This window comes from Acipenser ruthenus, chromosome 21 (genome assembly GCF_902713425.1).
Source record: "Acipenser ruthenus chromosome 21, fAciRut3.2 maternal haplotype, whole genome shotgun sequence".
In the NCBI taxonomy this organism is placed as follows: domain Eukaryota; kingdom Metazoa; phylum Chordata; class Actinopteri; order Acipenseriformes; family Acipenseridae; genus Acipenser; species Acipenser ruthenus.
Genome location: NC_081209.1, coordinates 2688649 through 2707904, shown reverse-complemented (window position 1 = coordinate 2707904; position 19256 = coordinate 2688649). Strand labels below are relative to the sequence as shown.

Here is a 19256-nt window from a genome sequence, read left to right as displayed (position 1 = left end):
GGTTCAGGTGTGACTGTCAGACAAGTGCACGAAAATTCAGATCTGTAGAACGACAGAACAATGAAGAGCTTCTCCATATAAAGGGCTCAGATTACTTGTACAAAAATCAAATGAATAATTATTTCAGTGTGAAGCGCGCGTGTGCACCGTGCGGCGCTGATACAGCACGGTATTCATATCGCTGTGAGCACGAGGGGTCAGTCCTCGGCTGCGCTCACCTCGAACCTCCTGATCTGGTCACTCTGGAACTCCAGCTTGTTCTCCAGGTCGCGGATCAGTGCCTCCTGTCTGCTGACGATGCTGCGCTCTACCATGGACCCCTCCATGAAGCTCACACGACTCAGACTGGCCTGCAGCTGTGAGCCCAGGACAGGCAGAGAGAAGCCAGAGGGTGAGAGGACTGGGCCTGGCTGGAGATTGACTATTCTTCTTTTAATATTTAGAGTGTCCGATTATTTTTCTTCCCAATTTAGAATGTTCGATTATTCCCCCCCCCCCCCCCCCCCCCCACTCACCACCGCAGCAATTCCCCTGATAGGTGGGTGAAGTGTTCAGAGGTTGCTAATTACACACATGGAGGTGAAGTACAAGGTAACAACGCGTCTAATTACTAAAGATACAATGTTGGCAGTTGTGTGGCATCTTTTGTAATTAAACTGCATCTTGTCCATTACGGTTTGTTAAAGCAAGTCATGCCTCACCTTCTCCTGCAGGTTCTGCCTCTCCTTCTTGGCTTCCTCCAACTCAGCCTGCAGCTCCCTGATCTGACTGATGTCACTGGACGACTGTGCAAACAGAGAGGTGGACAGGTCAGTGCAGGACGTCACCCCACCATCCCCCTTGTCCAGCATCCTAATATTACACATAGCTTGATCACATGCAATCCGATCAGGACCTATCTGCAGTCCCTGGGTGCTGCTGTTTACCTAACCAATCAATCAATCAATCAATCAAGCAATCAATCAATCAAAACCTTTACTTATCCAGATGAGTCAATTGAGAACAAATTCTCATTTCCAATGATGACCTGGCAAGATTCGCACACCACCACAGCAAACAACATCAAACACAATAAATACAGAGTTCAAAAAAACACAAAATCAATCATAAAACTCATCCGCAACTCAGCAGGAACAGATGCCACTCAGCAATGCGTCGCCTTGTATGCAGAGAGGGCCAATTCATGGGACTGTAAAGGTCGCAATGGCGAGTTCTGTAAGGGGCTCCAGTGACAAATCCTACAGCAGAATGGTATACAACATGCAACACTGTACCTGTGCAATGAGGGCCTTGTGCTTCTTCATGAGCTCGTTCAGGTCCTCCTGGTCCTCCTCGATCCTCTTCAGCAGGTCTGTCTTCTCGTGCTGGAGCTGGTACAGCTGCTCATCCACCTGCACAGAGAGGGAAGAGCTCAGACTCTCCAGCAACCAGGAACAACACAACGCAGCCGAGCAAGCAGCTCCTTCATCAGGGGAGTGACTGCTGGGGGTGACAGGGCAACAGCAGGGAGAGAGGGGGCAATAGCAGGGAGAGAGGGGGCAACAGCAGGGAGAGAGGAGGCAATAGCAGGGAGAGAGGGAGAAATAGCAGGGAGAGAGAGGGCAACAGCAGGGAGAGAGGGGGCAATAGCAGGGAGCGAGGGTGCACGGGTACACACAGGACTAGTAGGGGCGTGGCACATCCCACAATGGGACTGTCCCGGAGGTCCCTCTTAGGACATTTCAGGAACAGTCTTCATTATAACTTATTGTTTCTGACATTAAAGAAACAATCTTCAACAGGATTCGCACTCCTAAACTCTCCTGAGCTCCTAAACACAGCACGCAGCGCTCAATTCATGGAATCCCAGTGGGGACAGCACCATCCTGGATGAATTGAGAAGCTCCAAGGAGCATGGAAAGCAGTGTGCTTGCACAGAGGGGTAACACGTGAATTGCTGTGTTCACCCCCAGCCCGATGAAGCCCAGCCCAGCCCAGCTCCTCAGGTAGTGTTCATACCAGACTCTTGTTCCGGCAGATGTTTTCAAGCTCCAGCTGTGCACTGTCCAGTTCCATCATCAGAGTCTTATGCATCTTCTCAGCCTGCACATACCTGCTCTCGCTCTCCGTCAGCTGTGGGAAAGGTAAGGGCAGACTGCATCGGTACTGTGTTTCTATTGGTCTGTTACAGGATTCTTTCATCTCAATTTAGTCACGCCTTAGCAAATGCTGACAAACCTTAGAGGTAAAGAACAGAAGAGCATTATAGAAAGGTTATGAATGAGAGGAGGCAGCTCCTCAAACCTCACCCGGCTCCTGGCAGCTTTCTGATCGCAGAACTTATCTAAGATGAGTAGACCTTGCAGTGGCTCACACTGCTCTGCAGTGGGAGTCATATTCCCTTCCCTGCACTTTGGAAGAGGAATGGAGTTTAAATGTTCCAGGTCAGGTTTTTTAGATAACTTGTAATAATGAATTACAGGCGGAAAACGCAGCTCCTACATGTGTTATAAAGGCTGAAAGGGTTTTCTTCTGTGGTTCGTTAACATTAAAACTGAGAATTAATCCCATAGACAATTATTAAACGTGTTCTTAAATGGTTTATTACTGGTGTAGGACACTTTGGAGCTAAAGGCTTTCTCCTCACTGACTCAGTATATGGATGACACCAGATCTACATTACCCAGCACTGTGTCCAGGGAGCATGTTTCTGATCTCTTCATTCCTAACGTGTGCCTCGGGGGACGTGTCCTTCCCTGTGCACGCACTATACATTCTAATGTGGACGCGCTGCCTGGTTTGAAATCAGAGGGAGCTTCATATTAAATCACTTAAGCCTTGCTGGCAGCTGCTGCTCTTCCATTAATTTTCGTTTCTGAAGCGTCGTCTCCCGTGTCGCAGCGCTACCGTATCAGTGCTCTCTCTGCCGCATTTAAATAAGAAAATGCACAAAACTGACATTCAGTCACGACGAGTTTAAATAAAACAGAAAAAGCAATCGTATACCTCGCTCTGTTTGCAAAGCTCAGAGCGCAGCTATTTACAATCTATACTGTGTGAAATTCACGGTCCGTGTACAGCTTAGTTCTGAATAGCTGCATGGTCGCCCTGTCTTTTAAAATCGTTCGCTGCGCTTTTGCAGAGGTGAGGTGCTGCATAATGAATATCCTGGCTTTCAAATATCATGAATGTGGTGTGACATTTAGAAGTACATCACACAGTACACAGCAACAGTGAGAGCTACGTTTGCGTTAACTATTTGCCCAGCAGCTCATACGACCCAGTCCCTCCCTCCCGCCAGCAGGAGCTCCCCAGTCCCTTCCCAGTCCCTTCCCAGTCCTCCCAGTCATACCTGGGACTGCAGCTTCTCTGCCTCCTCTTTGCTGATTCCGTTGCTCACTGGATCCTCCAGTGTTCCCAGTATCAGCTGTGCGTCAGCCAGCAGGGTGTGAGTTCTCCTCAGGTCTCTGCGGAGACGCTTTTCCACATCAAAATCACGATGCCCGATCTGAGGGGGGAAGGGTGCATGGTATTGGGGGGACCCTTGGGAACAGACTCACAAAACTGCAAAACAACTTGGTCACAATGTCAATGCACGCAGGAGGTAGAATATATATATTTTTCTAGAATTAACATTAGCAGTATTTTTTCATTTTTTATTGTCATGCCTTTTTGGAAAGAAGTGGAGCAAACGCTTAGTAATTCTGTGAGTTTGTTTCCTGATCCGTTGACCCACCTCACGTCTCCTCGTCTCATCAATGACTCGACATGCGCGCCATGCTCTCAGGGATTAATGAGGTTACTTGGTGCACAGACCGTGAAATGCACAAAGCCACAGCCTGAACCTGTCCAGAACTTGCGAGACCTGCCTGCTGGGACACCCCTGGGATTGGCTGGGATTTGTCGTGCCATGTGCTTGACCCAAACCAAGGACTTACCTGCTCGCACAGGGTGGCTATGAGCCCCTCTAGGTCCAGCTTTTCATGCAGAACCATCTGCTTCTCCTCATACTCCTGCTCCAACTGCATCTCCAACTGCCGCAGCTGAGGACAGACACACAGACATCTACTGTCAGACAGGAGCAGCAAGGAGGACAGACACACAGACATCTACTGTCAGACAGGAGCAGCAAGGAGGACAGACACACAGAAATCTACTGTCAGATAGGAGCAGCAAGGAGGACAGACACACAGACATCTACTGTCAGAAAGGAACAGCAAGGAGGACAGACACACAGACGCTGTCTTTTAGATCCCAGGACGACCCGACCAGTCTCTGAGAGCGCCTGCTGATACTGAACCCTCTCTCTGATCCTATACTCCCTCTGAAAGGCTATTTTATAAAAGGTCCCTCCATACACTCTTCTATACCCCTATAGACCCCTCCTCTTCTCTCTCAGACCCTGTCCACTGTCTCTCCTCTCTCCTAGGTCTTTTCCCTGTTCCTTCCCTGTCTCTTCCATGGTTTCCCTGGTCTCCCTTGCCTTCCCTGGCTCCCCTAGATCTCCCCTGGCTGCCCTTGGTCTCCCTCATCTCCCCTAGGTCACCTGGATCTTCCTTGGCTCCCCTACCTCCCCTAGCTCTCCCCTCCCTCCTACCCGTCTCTGGGATGATTTCTGCACGTCCTCCAGCTCCTCCTCTTTGTCCTCCAGCTCCTTCTGGTGGATCTGCTTCATCCTCTCCATCTCCATCTCGAACCGCAGCCGCGTCTGCAGGGCGAGAGGGCAGGAGTGGGGGGTAAGAGGTGATAAGGCAGGGGGCAGCACGGTCAGTCTCCTGAGACCCGAGCTTCTCTTACAGACCCCCGGAGATTGAGCCCCAGAGGCACCCCTTCACTATCTCCATGTGCGAGTGTACTGCTCCTGGCGGCTGCAGAATGAGGTGACTCACTAGCATCCCTGGCAAAGTGATTCCCTGACCGGAAGAGCTGAGGTGTTATGCTAGCACATGCTTTCAGGCTGCAGATCGCTGTGGGAACGTTTTCCTTTAAACATGCACGCCCCTATCTTGTGAGAAGTGAAACCTGTTTAAAAATGTAACAAGAAGGAGATTAAATATGAATGTCCTCTTGCTACGAGGCTAAAGGGCTTTATCTTTAAAAGTACCAGAGCGAAAAGGTTACTGTTGGATAAAGGTATATTACCAGGGCTCCCCTGTGTGTCTATAGAAAGGGCTCCCCTGTGTGTCTACAGCCAGGGCTCCCCTGTGTGTCTATAGCCAGGGCTGCCCTGTGTGTCTATAGCCAGGGCTCCCCTGTGTGTCTATAGCCAGGGCTGCCCTGTGTGTCTATAGCCAGGGCTGCCCTGTGTGTCTATAGCCAGGGCTCCCCTGTGTGTCTATAGCCAGGGCTGCCCTGTGTGTCTATAGCCAGGGCTGCCCTGTGTGTCTATAGCCAGGGCTCCCCTGTGTGTCTATAGCCAGGGCTCCCCTGTGTGTCTATAGCCAGGGCTCACCTGCTCATGCTGCTGGATTGTGGCTGCCTGCTCGGTGAGCTCAGCGGTCAGCTCCTTCACTCTCGCCTCCAGCTCCCTCAGCTGCTTCTTCAACGTGGCGGCCGAGTCGGGGTGGAGGGTCTGTGGTGTCGACAGGTCCTGCAGCTGAGTGTCCAGCTCCTCCTTCTGCTGCTGCAACAAGGCCAGCTCTGACTGCCCCTCCTGGAGAGAGAGAGAGAGAGAGAGAGAGAGAGAGAGAGAGAGAGAGAGAGAGAGAGAGAGTGAGAGTGAGAGAGACAGCACCACCCGCTCGCTTCATTACACTGCTTCAGCACAGCCAGGCTTTTCAAACACTGGCACCAAATTCCTTGCTAGCCTGGCGTTCCGGTGCACTACAGTAGTTGTACCTGGATGCTGCGCTGCAGTTTGAAGATCTCTGACCGGATGCTGTTGTTCTCCAGGGACACTTTCTCTCGGATGTCTCTCTCCAAGGAAGCCTCTCCCAGGGCCTGGGCCAGCTCTGTATCGAACCTGCACATAAACCCACAGGCTTCGTTAACACTGCAGCTGGAACCAGCATCTACATTAAGCATCTATACACACGTTATAAACAAGATGACATTGTGGCTATGCAGTGTAACAAGAACCCTCAAAATTGCTCAATAGCCAGGCTTAACATTTCTCACCTTTTTATAGATTTGTTTTAAGAATGGAATTAAACAAAATTGGAAAAACTGTTTCTTCCCCCTGCTAATTATTTGTTTAGTTAATTACTTAATTATTCTTTAGTTCAGTTTAATTGGAGGTAGCAAGCATCTCTCTCTCTCCCTCTCCCTCTCCCTCCCTCCCTCTCCCTCTCCCTCTCCCTCTCCCTCCCTCCCTCTCCCTCTCTCTTTCTCTCCCTCCCTCTCCCTCTCTCTTTCTCTCCCTCCCTCTCCCTCTCTCTCTCTCTCTCTCTCTCTCTCTCTCTCACCTCCTCTGTTTCTTCTCCAGGTCATGATTCCGTCCCTGCTGGCTCTCCATCAGCACCCGCGTGTCCTGGAGGTCAAAGGTCACCCGCCGACACTTCCTCTTCAGTTGCAAGGCTGACCGCTTCGTCTCGTCAAGCTTCCCTTGCAAATCTGTCAACTGTGGGACAGAGAGACAGACAGGCAGAGACACACAGATAGATAGGCAGAGACACACAGACACATTTAATACAGTAAGTGCTACTGTCCAAATGCCATTGATCTCACAGTATGCCATGTGGACAGGACAGGGACACAATGCATAACACAGTGCATAACAGCTAAAGGCAATAAGAAACAGACAAGGGTCAGCCAGGTCAGCACTGGCTTAGGGACTGTGAAGATCCTGCTTTCTGTCTCCTGAGCTGCTTACCTATAGACCTGATTTCAGTGGAGAGAGCACCCTGAGTCTGTGTGTACATGGGAATGCAGGAATCAATGGCCACTGTATTCACTGCTGCATTCTTCTGTACTCGAGGATTACAATAAAGACGAGATTCATTCTTCAGAATCACATCTTATGCAAACTACATAGCAATTGAATGTCTGAGTCACTTCAATTGTAGAACTGCCATTATACTCACTGATTTGGATCGTTTTTCTTTTTTATGCAGGGTTATTACAGAAGCCATGCTTAACAGTGTCTTACCCCATTACACATATACATAATGCTTTGCACTGCAGCCTAGTATTCCATTAATCTACTCAAACCCACTGCCTTCCACGCTGCAGCCCAGCACTCGAACCTCTGAGCTACTCAACCCCACTGCCTTCCACGCTGCAGCCCAGCACTCTAACCACTGAGCTACTCAAACCCACTGCCTTCCACGCTGCAGCCAGCACTCTAACCACTGAGCCACTCAACCCCACTGCCTTCCACGCTGCAGCCCAGCACTCTAACCACTGAGCTACTCAAACCCACTGCCTTCCACACTGCAGCCCAGCACTCTAACCACTGAGCCACTCAAACCCACTGCCTTCCACGCTGCAGCCCAGCACTCTAACCACTGAGCCACTCAAACCCACTGCCTTCCACGCTGCAGCCCAGCACTCAAACCACTGAGCCACTCAAACCCACTGTCTTCCACACTCCAGCCCAGCACTCTAAAACTGAGCCACTCAAACCCACTGCCTTCCACGCTGCAGCCCAGCACTCTAACCCCTGAGATACTCCAACACTACTCCAAGATTAATGCTAATTGTGTTCTGTGAAACCAGCCGGCGAAGAAGTTAAATTACAATGTACTTAAGTGCAAGTACACAATTGTATGAGAAAAGGGTTAGGGTTCGGGTTAGAGTTAGGGTTAGATCGTGCACAAAGAGCTACACATTATGTACATTGTAACTATCCATAATAACATTGCAATTATGTGTAAGTCCACATGTATTTACTAAGTGATTACTATGTGAATACACAGTGATCAGAGTCCCTCAATGGAAAGCGTTTCCTGAAAGCGAGTAGATGCGCAGTGCAGCCCCTTCTGATCCCCTACCTTCAGCTCCAGCTCCTTGCGGTCCTGCAGCTCCGACTCCATCCTCTCCTCCATCTGCCGCAGACGCTTCCGCAGGAACTCCATCTCCGTCTGGGCGCAGTCGTAGCGGAGCTGCCACTCGTCCCCTGGGAACACAGAACAGAGGGGTCAGCCCTGAGGGAGCCCCTCGCTCCTCCACTGAGAATCCACATGGGAAACACAGTGCGTGAGAGCCATACCTTACAGGACCGTACATGAAATCATATGTTACTTACTCAGACGCAAACACCCAAACCCAGGATCGGGAGATTTTTTCTAAAAGGAAGACTAGTAATAAATGTAGACAAAAAAGGATTTGTCAGTAACTTATTTATGTGTCACAGACTAGGCCTGGAATTCAGCGGTGTCCAAAGCTGTCTCTTCCACTCCTGGTCTTTGTTCCAACCCTGATCTAAACCAATTAAACCTGCATCCAGACCCTGAAGTAGTTTATGATCTCATAGTACCTGTTAAACCTGGAGTGGAATAGCCCTCGGAACATCATTGGACACCCCTGGGCTAGATTCTCAAAGCTAACTACTACAAATTAGTAGCCTTATTTCTATTTTTATTTTTTCCAGATAATAAAATCACAGCAAATAAAGTTACCAAACCTGAAATAAACAACTGTGCGATTTTATTTTGGGGTATGCAAGTCGTCTAAAGTGTGTTTCTGCTGCATATTTGAATTGTAATTGGTGTTCTTTCCATTCAGACCGTGCTAGTGGTGATTTTGGAGTGAAGCGCTTTGAGAGTTGGGGTTCCCAGTATACCTGAGCCGGTGGTGATCCCTCTCTCCAGCTCGTAGGTCTGGAGTTGCTGCACGGCCTCCTCCAGCTTTCTCTCCACAGACTCCAGGCTCTTCCGCGCCACATCATACTTACTCTGCAAGAAAGGAGGGGAGGGGGTGAGGAGGAGTCAACTCACAGTGCATGTACATGGGTGTGTGCGCGAGTGTATATGTGCATGCATGTGTATATGTGCATCCAGTGGTTAAAGACAAAGACTTGTAACCAGGAGGTCCCCAGTTCAAATCCCACCTAAGCCACTGACTCATTGTGTGTGACCCTGAGCAAGTCACTTAACCTCCAGGTGCTCCATCTTTTGGGTGAGATGTAGTTGTAAGTGACTCTGCAGCTGATGCATAGTTCACACACCCTAGTCTCTGTAAGTCACCTTGGATAAAGGCATCTGCTAAATAAACAAATAATAATAATAATAATATGTACATGCGTGTTTGTCTGAGTGTACATGGACTTGTGTGTGTGTGTGTTTATATACATGCATGTGCGCAAGTGTGTGTGTGTCTGCGTGTGTGTGTGTGCGTGTGTCTCTCAGTGTGTGTGCGTGTGTGTGTGTGTGTGTCTGCGTGTGTGTGTGTGTGTGTGTCTCTCAGTGTGTGGGTGTGTGGGGGTCTCTCAGTGTGTGTGTGTGTGTGTGTGTGCGTGTCTCTCAGTGTGTGTGTGTGCGTGGGTGTGTGTGCGCGCGTGTGTGTGTGTCTCTCAGTGTGTGTGTGTGTGTGTGTGTGTGCGTGGGTGTGTGTGCGCGTGTGTGTATGTGTGTCTGTGCTCACCTGCAGCTCCTTGACCTCCCGGTTCAGTCTCAGCCGCTCAGCTCTCTCGCTGTCCAGGACCTGACACACCGCCTCACCCTTGAAACGCTCGTCCGAGAGCTCAGAGGACAGGTCCGTCACCTGGGAGAGAAGAGGAGGTCAGGGGAGCACTGGAACTCACTGTAGAAACAGGCAAGCTCTGGGTCTCTGTGAGACACGGCAGCACTGGGTGAGGAGCTGTGGAGATCCTGACATCTCTGTCTCTGACTTGTTTTATAGGACCTGAGTGCTATTTCTTCAGGATACGTTTCTTGTTTGTTTACTACTCTCTATGATACCCCCATCTCACACCTGATCACCTGACCGCTCATGTGACTGTGCCTTCTCCACATTACACACTGCAAACTCCAAGGCTGGCTGCACCCCAGCAGGCTTGTCTCAATACTTTGTGGGGCTGGGGCCCTTTCTAAAGAGACTGTACTGCTGGTTTGGAGAAATTGAAGGGTGCCATCTGTCTTTAGTTACTGTGGCAATGGAACCCTGCCACTTCCCATATTAAGCTGTCTGTTTACTTGTGCAGGGTCCTGGAATCTCATTGTCTATAGTTTTGTGACCCGACCCTCCAGTCAGGTTACACTGCTATGCAAAGTGTCACCTGGATCTCATAGACACCCTGTGAATTGTACAAGGTTCTCACACCTAATGCCACCCCCAGTCCAGAAGGGCGGCGCTGTGTTGGAGGGAGTGTACCTTTGTCTCCAGTGCATCGGCGCTCTGTCTCAGCTCGTTGCGATCTCTCTCTGACTTCTCCAGCCTCCTTCTCAGCGCTGTGATCTCATCCTAACAACAGACAAGCAATCCCAGCTTCACTGAAATGACATTTCAGGAAAGCAGCTCTGCATTGCGACCCTGTATGCTGATGCAGCATCTCAGGAAAAGGGGGCAGTATTACAAATTGCTAATAAAAAAACATGAACATTTGAATTATGATACAGATTCACTCCCCCTGCTGTAAATGAAGCCCAGTACAAGCTGATGAAAAGCTCTTTCCAGCAATCTGTCTGTTTCCGTGCAGCTCGGTCTATCAGCACTGTGTGTCAGCTGAACTCCCCCAGCACACGGTGCTTCCCTGCTACCCTGTCAGACACATCTGCATGGCTTCTCAGACACAGCCTTACGCTAACCTTGAGCATCTCTGCTGCAGGTCTGCATCCACCATCACCCCGCTCACCTGTCCCACTTCTCCCCCCCTCCCCCTGTCCTTCTTAGGGGAGAGGAGAGCGTTGCGAAGGAACGATCCACATGCGCACAGACAGACAGTGAGAGAAGACTGCTGCTTCTCCTTCCCAGCCCCTTCCATCCAGCTTTCTGATTCCGCAGCCCTGCCTCTCTCACTCGCAGCGTCATGGGACACAATGTGAGTGGAGCAGCCAAGAAGCCAAGGTGCTTTCAGGAGGGATGAATGCCTCCTCTTTTCATTATACACAGCTCCCCGGGCTGCTCAAGCTTTGACGATTCATTACTGGAGAATTCCCCGACAGACTATGCTGGCAGTAAACCGCAGACGTACTGATGTTTAATATGTAAGGACCCCCTTTCTAAAAGGCTGCAGCAGAAAATATAAAGATATTCGGGGGCGGGGAGGAGAGGGAAGGGGGGGTGAGGGGGGAGGAGGGGGAAGAGGGGGGGTGAGGGGGGGACAACGACTGGGAGATTGCATGAAACTAAACTTAAAATTGAATCTAGTAAAAAAAAAAAAGGATTCACTTAAAAACAATCTAATTATAATATAATAACAGAACAATCTAATTTACTGTTTTCAGTATTTCCTGTTTGTTTGTATTTTGGAAGTGTAAGTCAGATGGCAGAATCGCCACGGTGACTGAACCCAGGGAGAGTTTTATTCCAGCCTCCAGACAGGGACTGGCTGAGCCCCCTGTCTGAGCATCTCCGAGGCCCCTGTTAGGAAGCGTACCTCCTTGGCCCTGAACTTGTGGTCCTCGATGTTGATGTCCAGTAGGGGGCGCACTCCGCACAGCAGTCTCCACCAGCTCCAGCCCCGCACCCCTGCCAGCTTGCGCAGATTCTTCTGTATGCAGCGCATCGCCAGCTCCTGGACCTGCAAACAGGGAGGGAAACCCGTCAGGAAATCGTGCCGACCGTCCGGTCAGGAGCACGCCTGGGCTCAATGACAAGTGCAGTGGTGCAACCCGTTATTTATAACAAGAGTAAACATGTTAATGTGCAGAGTTCTTTGTGACTTTCTGGTGTAATTGTAATTTGAATTGTTATAACTGCAGCATCATGGTAACTGTTTATAAACAGCATTAAAGCCTTGGAATTTGATTTCTAATAGATTTCGCTTTCTGTTTTCTCTTCAGCTCTAAAGTATTCCCACATCAGCCCATGCTCTTATGTATAAGTGCACTCTCATTACACAAGCACCTGTGCCTATCTGCATGTTTATAGGGTTTAAAGGATGCTGTCTGGGGTGAGGGTAGGGATCAGGGGCAGTGGAGAGGATGGGAGGGTAGACTGACCTTCATGCGGCGGTAGTGCTGGCAGGGCGAGGGTTTGGGGTGAGGGTAGGGATCAGGGGTTTGGGGTTAGGGGCAGGGGAGAGGATGGGAGGGTAGACTGACCTTCATGCGGCGGTAGTGCTGGCGTGCGAGGTGGCCGCGGCTGGCAGCCTGCAGCAACACCAGAATGTGTGTGACGAGCTTCTCCCGCTGCTGCTCCAGAGTGGACAGCACTCCCCGCTTCAGAAACACCTGCAGGAGTGGAACAGGAACAGCCAAGAAGAGAGCAGGGTGAGACGAGCAGAGGAGGAACAGAGAAGCAAGAGAGGGGCAAGGCAAGGGGAGGAGAGGAGCGAGACAGGAGCAACGCCTATCAAAAGAACAGGAAAAGGGAATCCTGCATTCAGGAGCAAGGCAGGATCCATCTGTCTGTCTCTCTGTCTGTCTGTCTGTTTTTCTGTCTGTGTCTCTTAGTCTGTCTGTCTGTTTGTATATCTCACTGTCTGTCTCTCTGTCTGTCTGTCTCTCTGTCTGTATCTCTGTCTGTCTGTCTCTCTGTCTGTCTGTCCCTCTGTCTGTCTGTCTCTCTGTCTGTCTCTCTGTCTGTCTGTCTCTCTGTCTGTCTGTCCCTCTGTCTGTCTCTCTGTCTGTCTGTCTGTCTGTTTCTCTGTCTGTTTGTATGTCTGTCTGTCTCTCTGTCTGTCTGTCCCTCTGTCTGTCTCTCTGTCTCTCTGTCTGTTTCTCTGTCTGTCTGTCTCTCTGCCTGTCTGCCTGCTTGCCTGCCTGTCTGCCTCCTAGTCCGTCACAGTCTCTCAGTCTCACCTGACTCAGGCCGACCGCAAAGCTCTTCTTCTCGAGGTCCAGCTCTGTCAACAGCTCCTGCACAGCCTGCAGGGAGAGGATTAGAGAGGATTAGGATCTGTACTTTACACCTCACAGCATCCCATTGTAGCAGAGGTATTCTCCATCGCCTGGGGGGAGAGGCGTAGGCTGTCTGTACTCACAAGGCATCAGTGAAGAGCTCATTGAGAAACATGCTGTTTCTCTCTCTCTCTCCCCCAGTATTTCTCTCCTACCTTCCTCTCGTCCGTCTTTATGAACACAGAGCCGTACTTCTTCATGATGGGCGGGGCGAGGGCCTGAAAGCGATGTCGGAAATCACTGAGCGCCATGTGATCGGGGTACCCTGGAGAGAGAGGGAGGTTTTCATTGCACTCTTCCAGTGATTTGGTCCTAGTGTCACTTATAAAGTTTAAGCACATTACATTTGCATGGTAAATTTGCTTTTGCCATGGTTATACTAGCATTAACTAGAGTTTACCATGGCTTTCCATGATTTTTTTTATTTTCCCTTCTGGGCTTTACAATGCTGACCTATGCTTTACCATGCTTTGATTCGGATTTATTACACTATGCTGTGCTTCTACTATGGGAAACGTATACACGAGGTGCTCTGCTCTGCTCGGCGTGACCCCGCTGGCTCACCAGTCCTGTAGAGCTGCACAGCCTGGAGCAGCTGAGCCGCATGGAGCTGAGTGCGCATCACTGCCACCTCCAGGACAGGAGGACCCTTCCAGTCCACTCCGTCGAGCTCCGAGCGAGGCAGCAGGCAGTGCAGGTACACAGCGCGGGATCGCTTGATCAGGTTTATCAGGGCGTCCTGAGAGAGGGAGGGATAGAGAGAGAGAAGTGAGAGAGTGAAACCGACCCTCCTGCCATGGTCACTGAGACCTTCACACAGTGCCGTGCCAAGGTTCAAAGACTCGAATCCGGAAGCTCAGCTGGGGTAGATAGAATACCCCAGTTCTTATCTATCTGCCCCCTGCCCTCTTTCCTGCCTCACCGCCTGCAGCTTGACCAGGGCACACTGTGATCTCCTCCTGACGGACGCCAGCCCACTGCTGAAGGTTTTTCTCACGCAGCCCGTCCGCTGCATAGCCTGCTGGGAACTGCCCTCCAGACCACCAGCTGAGCGGCACACCGACATGACCTTGGAGCGCGGGGCGAAGAGGGACCGAACCATCGGACTGGGGAAGAGGGGGAGAGAGGGGAGAAAAGCAAGGAGAGAGGGGGGGGATAAAGAGAGGAGATGGGAGGGAGAGAGAGAGGAAAGAGTTCAGCAACCTCCATGCCAAAGGATGACAGGATGCAGTGAAGGATGTATTGATTATATCAAAAAGTGGCTCTTCCAGGTCAGTCCAGTCCAGGAACTTCACCGATGCACTGACCCATCATTTGTACAATCAAGGAGCATGCTGGACTGGGCTGGACTGGGCTGGACTGGACTGGACCCCCAGGGAGTGGGGAACTCACAGGCTGGACTCCTGCAGGATCTGTCCAGCGTTGAGGGCAGACAGGTTGGGCTTGGCCCGGCTGAACCAGCCACTTAGATCGTAGCGCACGGGGTCCCTGCCCAGCTGGTGCGAGATCTCACACTGCAGGGGCTGCTCACATCGACGCACTGCACAGGGGGCTGAGAGAGGTGGGGGGGTAAGGGGTTAGACAAGTTTAATTACATGGACGACGAGTGAGTAGATCCAATACATGAGCGGTTACACAGACAGACAGACGGACGGACGGACAGACAGACAGACAGACAGACAGACAGACAGACAGACAGACAGACAGACAGAGGGACGGACGGACGGACGGACGGACAGACAGACAGGCAGACAGACAGACAGACAGACAGACAGACAGACAGAGGGACGGACGGACGGACAGACAGACAGGCAGACAGACAGACAGTGGGACGGACGGAGGGACGGACGGACAGACAGACAGACAGACGGACGGACGGACAGCTGGTCCGTACTTTCATCGTCGCTGGGCTGGCTCTGGTAGTAGTTGCAAAGTCGTTCAAGTACAACAGCCTCGCTGGACCCCGGGGTCAAAACCTCCTCATCCAGCACCCAGAGCAGCCCCCGAGGCTCATCCCCCTGCCCAGCCACAGGGCCCTTCACCTGGGGAGAGAGCCAGAGGAGAGGGGTTAAGAGGTAGGGGTCAGAAACATCTGCACACGCACATACAAATATAATGCATCCTGCCACCTAACTGGAAACGCAGAGCAGATGCCTTTCCAACCCTTTCAAATCTGCCTTTTCCGTTTGTTGTCTTTGATCTTCCGCTATAGCTGTGCTTGGATCCCCTACCTGCAGCGAGGTCTGGTCGATCACAGAAACCACTTTGGCTGGACTGCTCTCTGGCTCCTCGAACTGCACTGGAACATTCTCCTGGGGGATAAGAGGTAGGGGCAAGGAGAGGGAGAGGGAGGGAGGGAGACAGACCGGACATGTCAGGTCACATTCATCTTAAAGCTTTTGAAACCTGAAGCCCCTCACCCACCACCACCTGTCTGTATCTCTGCAGTGGGGTGCTGAAGCCCCCCTCCCCTCCCCTCCCCTCTCCCCACCTGTCTGTATCTCTGCAGTGGGGTGCTGAAGCCCCCCTCCCCTCCCCTCCCCTCTCCCCACCTGTCTGTATCTCTGCAGTGGGGTGCTGAAGGTCCCCTCATGGCAGAAGCCCCCCTCCCCTCCCCTCTCCCCACCTGTCTGTATCTCTGCAGTGGGGTGCTGAAGGTCCCCTCATGGCAGAAGGCCTGCAGCCTCTCCTGCACGTAGTTGTGGCACAGCTCCTCGAAGGTTCCAGCACGCTCCTTGTTGCCGTGGCGAGGGTTCAGGAAGCCGGGCGTATCCACCACCATGATGGAGGCCAGGGAGAGCTGCTTGGAGGAGACCGACCTGAAAATAGCACACAGGAAAAACCCTAGGCTTCAAACACGGCCTTGCTACTGGTCCTGTCTGCTCCCCTCAAATCCCCCCCCGTGCTGACCATATTGGTGCAGTCCGCTACCCTCCACCCCAGTCCTGTTGGTCCAGTCCTGTCCTACCTGTTGATGAGGGAGACCACCGTGGTGAAAAGCTCCTCGTAGAGTCCGACTGCCATGCCCTCCACACACTCCACTCCAGACAGCTTGGGACCTGGGGCACCAGAGACAAGCCAGTGAGACACTGCAGATACCAGCGAGGGGGAGACTGCTGACACAAGCAATGGAAAAGGCAGCCTCTACCACACTCACACACACAGTCCTGCGCTCCCTCGCACACTCTCTCCCTGCTTACCGTCAGCGCCGTCCCCGCTCTCAGTGCTGTGTCTGCTCGCGGCGCCCCTGGTGGCCTGCTGGAGGATGTGTTTCAGGTGGTGCTTGAACACGGCGGTGGACAGCTCCTCCCCCTCACAGCCCAGCACACTCGCAGCATTCTGAGCACACTGGAACCGCAGAAACTGCTTCCTACCCACTGCCATCAGGGAGGGAAAGAGAGGGAGGAATAGGGGGTGGGAGAGAGGGGAGTTAGAGAAGGGGAGGGAGAGAGGAGGGGAGGAGGGGGAGGGAGAGAGGGGAGACACAGGGAGGAAGAGAGAAGGAGGGGAGGGAGAGAGGGGAGTTAGAGAAGGGGAGGGAAAGAGGAGGAGAGGAGGGGGAGGGAGAGAGGGGAGTTAGAGAAGGGGAGGGAGAGAGGAGGGGAGGAGGGGAGTTAGAGAAGGGGACAGAGAGGGAGGAGGGGAGGAGGAGGGGGAGGGAGAGAGGGGAGTTAGAGAAAGGGAGAGAGAGGGAGGAAGGAGGAGAGGAGGGGGAGAGAGAGAGGGGAGTTAGAGAAAGAGAGAGAGAGGGAGAAAGAGAGGAGGAGGGGGAGGGAGAGAGGGGAGTTAGAGAAGGGGAGAGAGAGAGGAGGGGAGGAGGGGAGTTAGAGAAGGGGACAGAGAGGGAGGAGGGGAGGAGGAGGGGGAGGGAGAGAGGGGAGTTAGAGAAAGGGAGAGAGAGGGAGGAAGAGAGGAGGAGGGGGAGGGAGAGAGGGATTTTTAGAGAAGTATGTTTGATTATTAGGCACCCCAGGAGGGTAACCAGTTTACCTGAACCAGTTAACCAGATTTAGCATGGGTGTGATTGCTGGCCCAGCCCCGATCGTATTCATGTCCCGTTTCAAGAGGGTTTTGATTGAACTCAGGGCCGAGGCATGCCAGACTCCAAGGCTGTATTCTAGGACTGTCCCCATGACAGCTGAGCAAACACACAGGCAACCACAGCAATGCACTCAACACTTTATTTTATAGTTTAAATTCCCTTTGTTACAGAAATGTCAACTCTAATCTCATGGCCCTGTATCCAAACTGCAAAAAACTAAAAAGTGAAGAGAGCCAGTGAGATTGGAAGTGATGCTGTCCCCTCCGGTGCTGAAGGCACTGAGCCAAGCTTTCCGAGGCCAGCTTCCTGAATTGTACGCCGTGCTGCTTTGTGTAATCATGTGGAATCAGGCTTTCCAGAGCCGCCTGTCCACGTGAGTCTGTGCAGTGTCTGAGGTCACACCAGCTACACAGACGTGACGTCTCTCAGAAACGCTGCACTCGGACATGTAGCTTCTTTTTATTATTATCATTATTTTACACCAGATTTAGAATGTCTAATTACCCTGCCCCCTCGCTGCAGCGATTCTCCACACAGCTGCTCAGGAGAGCTGCAGGTTCAGCGGGCGTCCTCCGATCTCAAGACTGAGCCAGCTGCTTCTTTTACACCCAGGAACTCGAGAGCGGAGATCAGCGAGCTACCGGTCTCTGGAGGACAAAGGCCAGCCCTGCAGGTGTCCACCTGAGCTCACTGTGTGCCTGGCCAGCAGGGTTCGCTGTAGCGCGATGAGGAAAAACAGTCCCTGCTGGTTTTGCCTCCCTAACCCGCAGGAGCGGCACAGCTAATGCCCCCTTAAAAGGGAAATGATTTTAGCCACGTCTCCTCTCCTTCTCCATTGCACTCCACTCCACAGCCTAAGCTGACCCAGGAGGAATAGCCCACTGCTTTCCAGACAGTTTATTATGAATTAAGTAATTGACTTGGCGCCTGCAAGCTGACCTTGTTAATAAATATGATGTGTGAGAGATAGCTGGATTTGACCGCAGGGGAATCTCTACTCCAGTGCAGTCACAGCACCGGCACAGAGCAATTTGGAGTCCAGGAAGCAATTACTCTGAGCTACCTGGAACATGAGGAGGAGAGACAGAAAGGGACCGGGAAAGAGAAAGAATGGAGAAGAGGTATTGAGAGAGAGAGAGAGAGAATGAGGGAGATAGACAGAGAGAAAGAGGAGACCTGGGAATAACGGAGATAGGTCGAGAGAGCGGAAGGGAGGGAGAGACTGCAGTATGCGTTTGTGACAGAGTTTTAGCTTGGTGTTATTGGGGTGGGGAGCAGCAGCTCTGTTTCCAGACTCTCCTTCCCTCTCCTCAGAACTGCAGGAGAGGCGCTCGGCTTCGGATCACGAGGCACACTGCAGCGGACTGGCTCCAGCTTATAATATAATCACTGCACTGCAATCTTACTGTTTCTAGTAAGATTCGGAAGGCTTATGTATGGACAGTGTTGTGTGATGCTCTGCTACTGTGGACTGTGACCCATGTTGTTGAGATGAGGTTAAAAGCTGTATAACCACATATGCCTCTGCCCTGTAAGGGCTTCCAAGACCCTGTACATGCCACCTCTTTCCCTTTAACCCTGGCTGTTCCTACCTTTGCAGACCCCCGCTGCTCCCAGGTGGTATATTCCGGCTAGCACGTGCCAGATTGCTCTCTGCTCATTGGCTGTGAATCCCAGCGTTTCCATGGCAGCCACCAGCCTTCCGAACGCCACAGAGGCTTTCTGTTTCTCTTCAGGCTAACAAAGAGAGCAACACAATAAAACAATACGATACAAACACAGTGATACCAACAGAACCAGCCACCCCAGTTTAAAAACTGAGATCCGAGGGGTCTGAAATACATGGTTAGGGGCAACACACGGAGGGCATACAGTCAGAACTGATGGCGGAGCGGCCCCTAACCCTGGATTTTAGACTAGAATAATACATATCTCAAGACACAGAAATGGAACAAGTGACAGCTTGCTGTAAAGGTCTTACCGTGCCGTCATTGCTTTTTTAGAATAAAGGTGTAAAAAATGAATAATGCCGTTCAGTAAGTGAAGTGAATCAGAGTTTCTGCAGCACCACGGTATGCAGAGGCACAGTCACATAGCAGCCAGTTTCATGTGAATCTGAGTAACAGGAGGAGAGGTAGTTACACTGCCTCTGAATTCATTAATGAACCTCCCTGCTGTACTGCGTTATCCCCTCGCTTTCCTGCAGCACGCTTTCCTTTTGCAGTGAGGAGGCAGAGGGCGAGCGCCAGTCAATCTAACAGCTGGTCTGGGGGCCTCTCTGGCTATGCATACAG

At 51.6% G+C, this 19256-nt stretch overlaps 1 protein-coding gene across 1 annotated transcript in view; it reads right to left on the bottom strand.

Moving 5' to 3' along the window:
* LOC117426818 (unconventional myosin-XVIIIb-like) overlaps window positions 1-19256 on the bottom strand; it is a gene marked incomplete at its 5' end in the record, with an annotated part of 38295 nt that overhangs the window by 8304 nt on the left and 10735 nt on the right. The window contains 27 exons of the mRNA XM_058995622.1: window positions 219-356; window positions 702-785; window positions 1275-1391; window positions 1999-2112; window positions 3332-3487; window positions 3918-4022; window positions 4577-4687; window positions 5432-5632; window positions 5818-5941; window positions 6384-6538; window positions 7911-8035; window positions 8702-8813; window positions 9502-9621; window positions 10231-10320; window positions 11456-11599; window positions 12123-12251; window positions 12822-12887; window positions 13076-13185; window positions 13485-13659; window positions 13843-14026; window positions 14313-14472; window positions 14815-14962; window positions 15152-15232; window positions 15547-15739; window positions 15889-15979; window positions 16121-16297; window positions 18555-18699. Coding sequence (XP_058851605.1) covers window positions 219-356; window positions 702-785; window positions 1275-1391; window positions 1999-2112; window positions 3332-3487; window positions 3918-4022; window positions 4577-4687; window positions 5432-5632; window positions 5818-5941; window positions 6384-6538; window positions 7911-8035; window positions 8702-8813; window positions 9502-9621; window positions 10231-10320; window positions 11456-11599; window positions 12123-12251; window positions 12822-12887; window positions 13076-13185; window positions 13485-13659; window positions 13843-14026; window positions 14313-14472; window positions 14815-14962; window positions 15152-15232; window positions 15547-15739; window positions 15889-15979; window positions 16121-16297; window positions 18555-18699 — 3555 coding nt within the window. The remainder of the gene's footprint in view (window positions 1-218; window positions 357-701; window positions 786-1274; window positions 1392-1998; window positions 2113-3331; window positions 3488-3917; window positions 4023-4576; window positions 4688-5431; window positions 5633-5817; window positions 5942-6383; window positions 6539-7910; window positions 8036-8701; window positions 8814-9501; window positions 9622-10230; window positions 10321-11455; window positions 11600-12122; window positions 12252-12821; window positions 12888-13075; window positions 13186-13484; window positions 13660-13842; window positions 14027-14312; window positions 14473-14814; window positions 14963-15151; window positions 15233-15546; window positions 15740-15888; window positions 15980-16120; window positions 16298-18554; window positions 18700-19256) is intronic.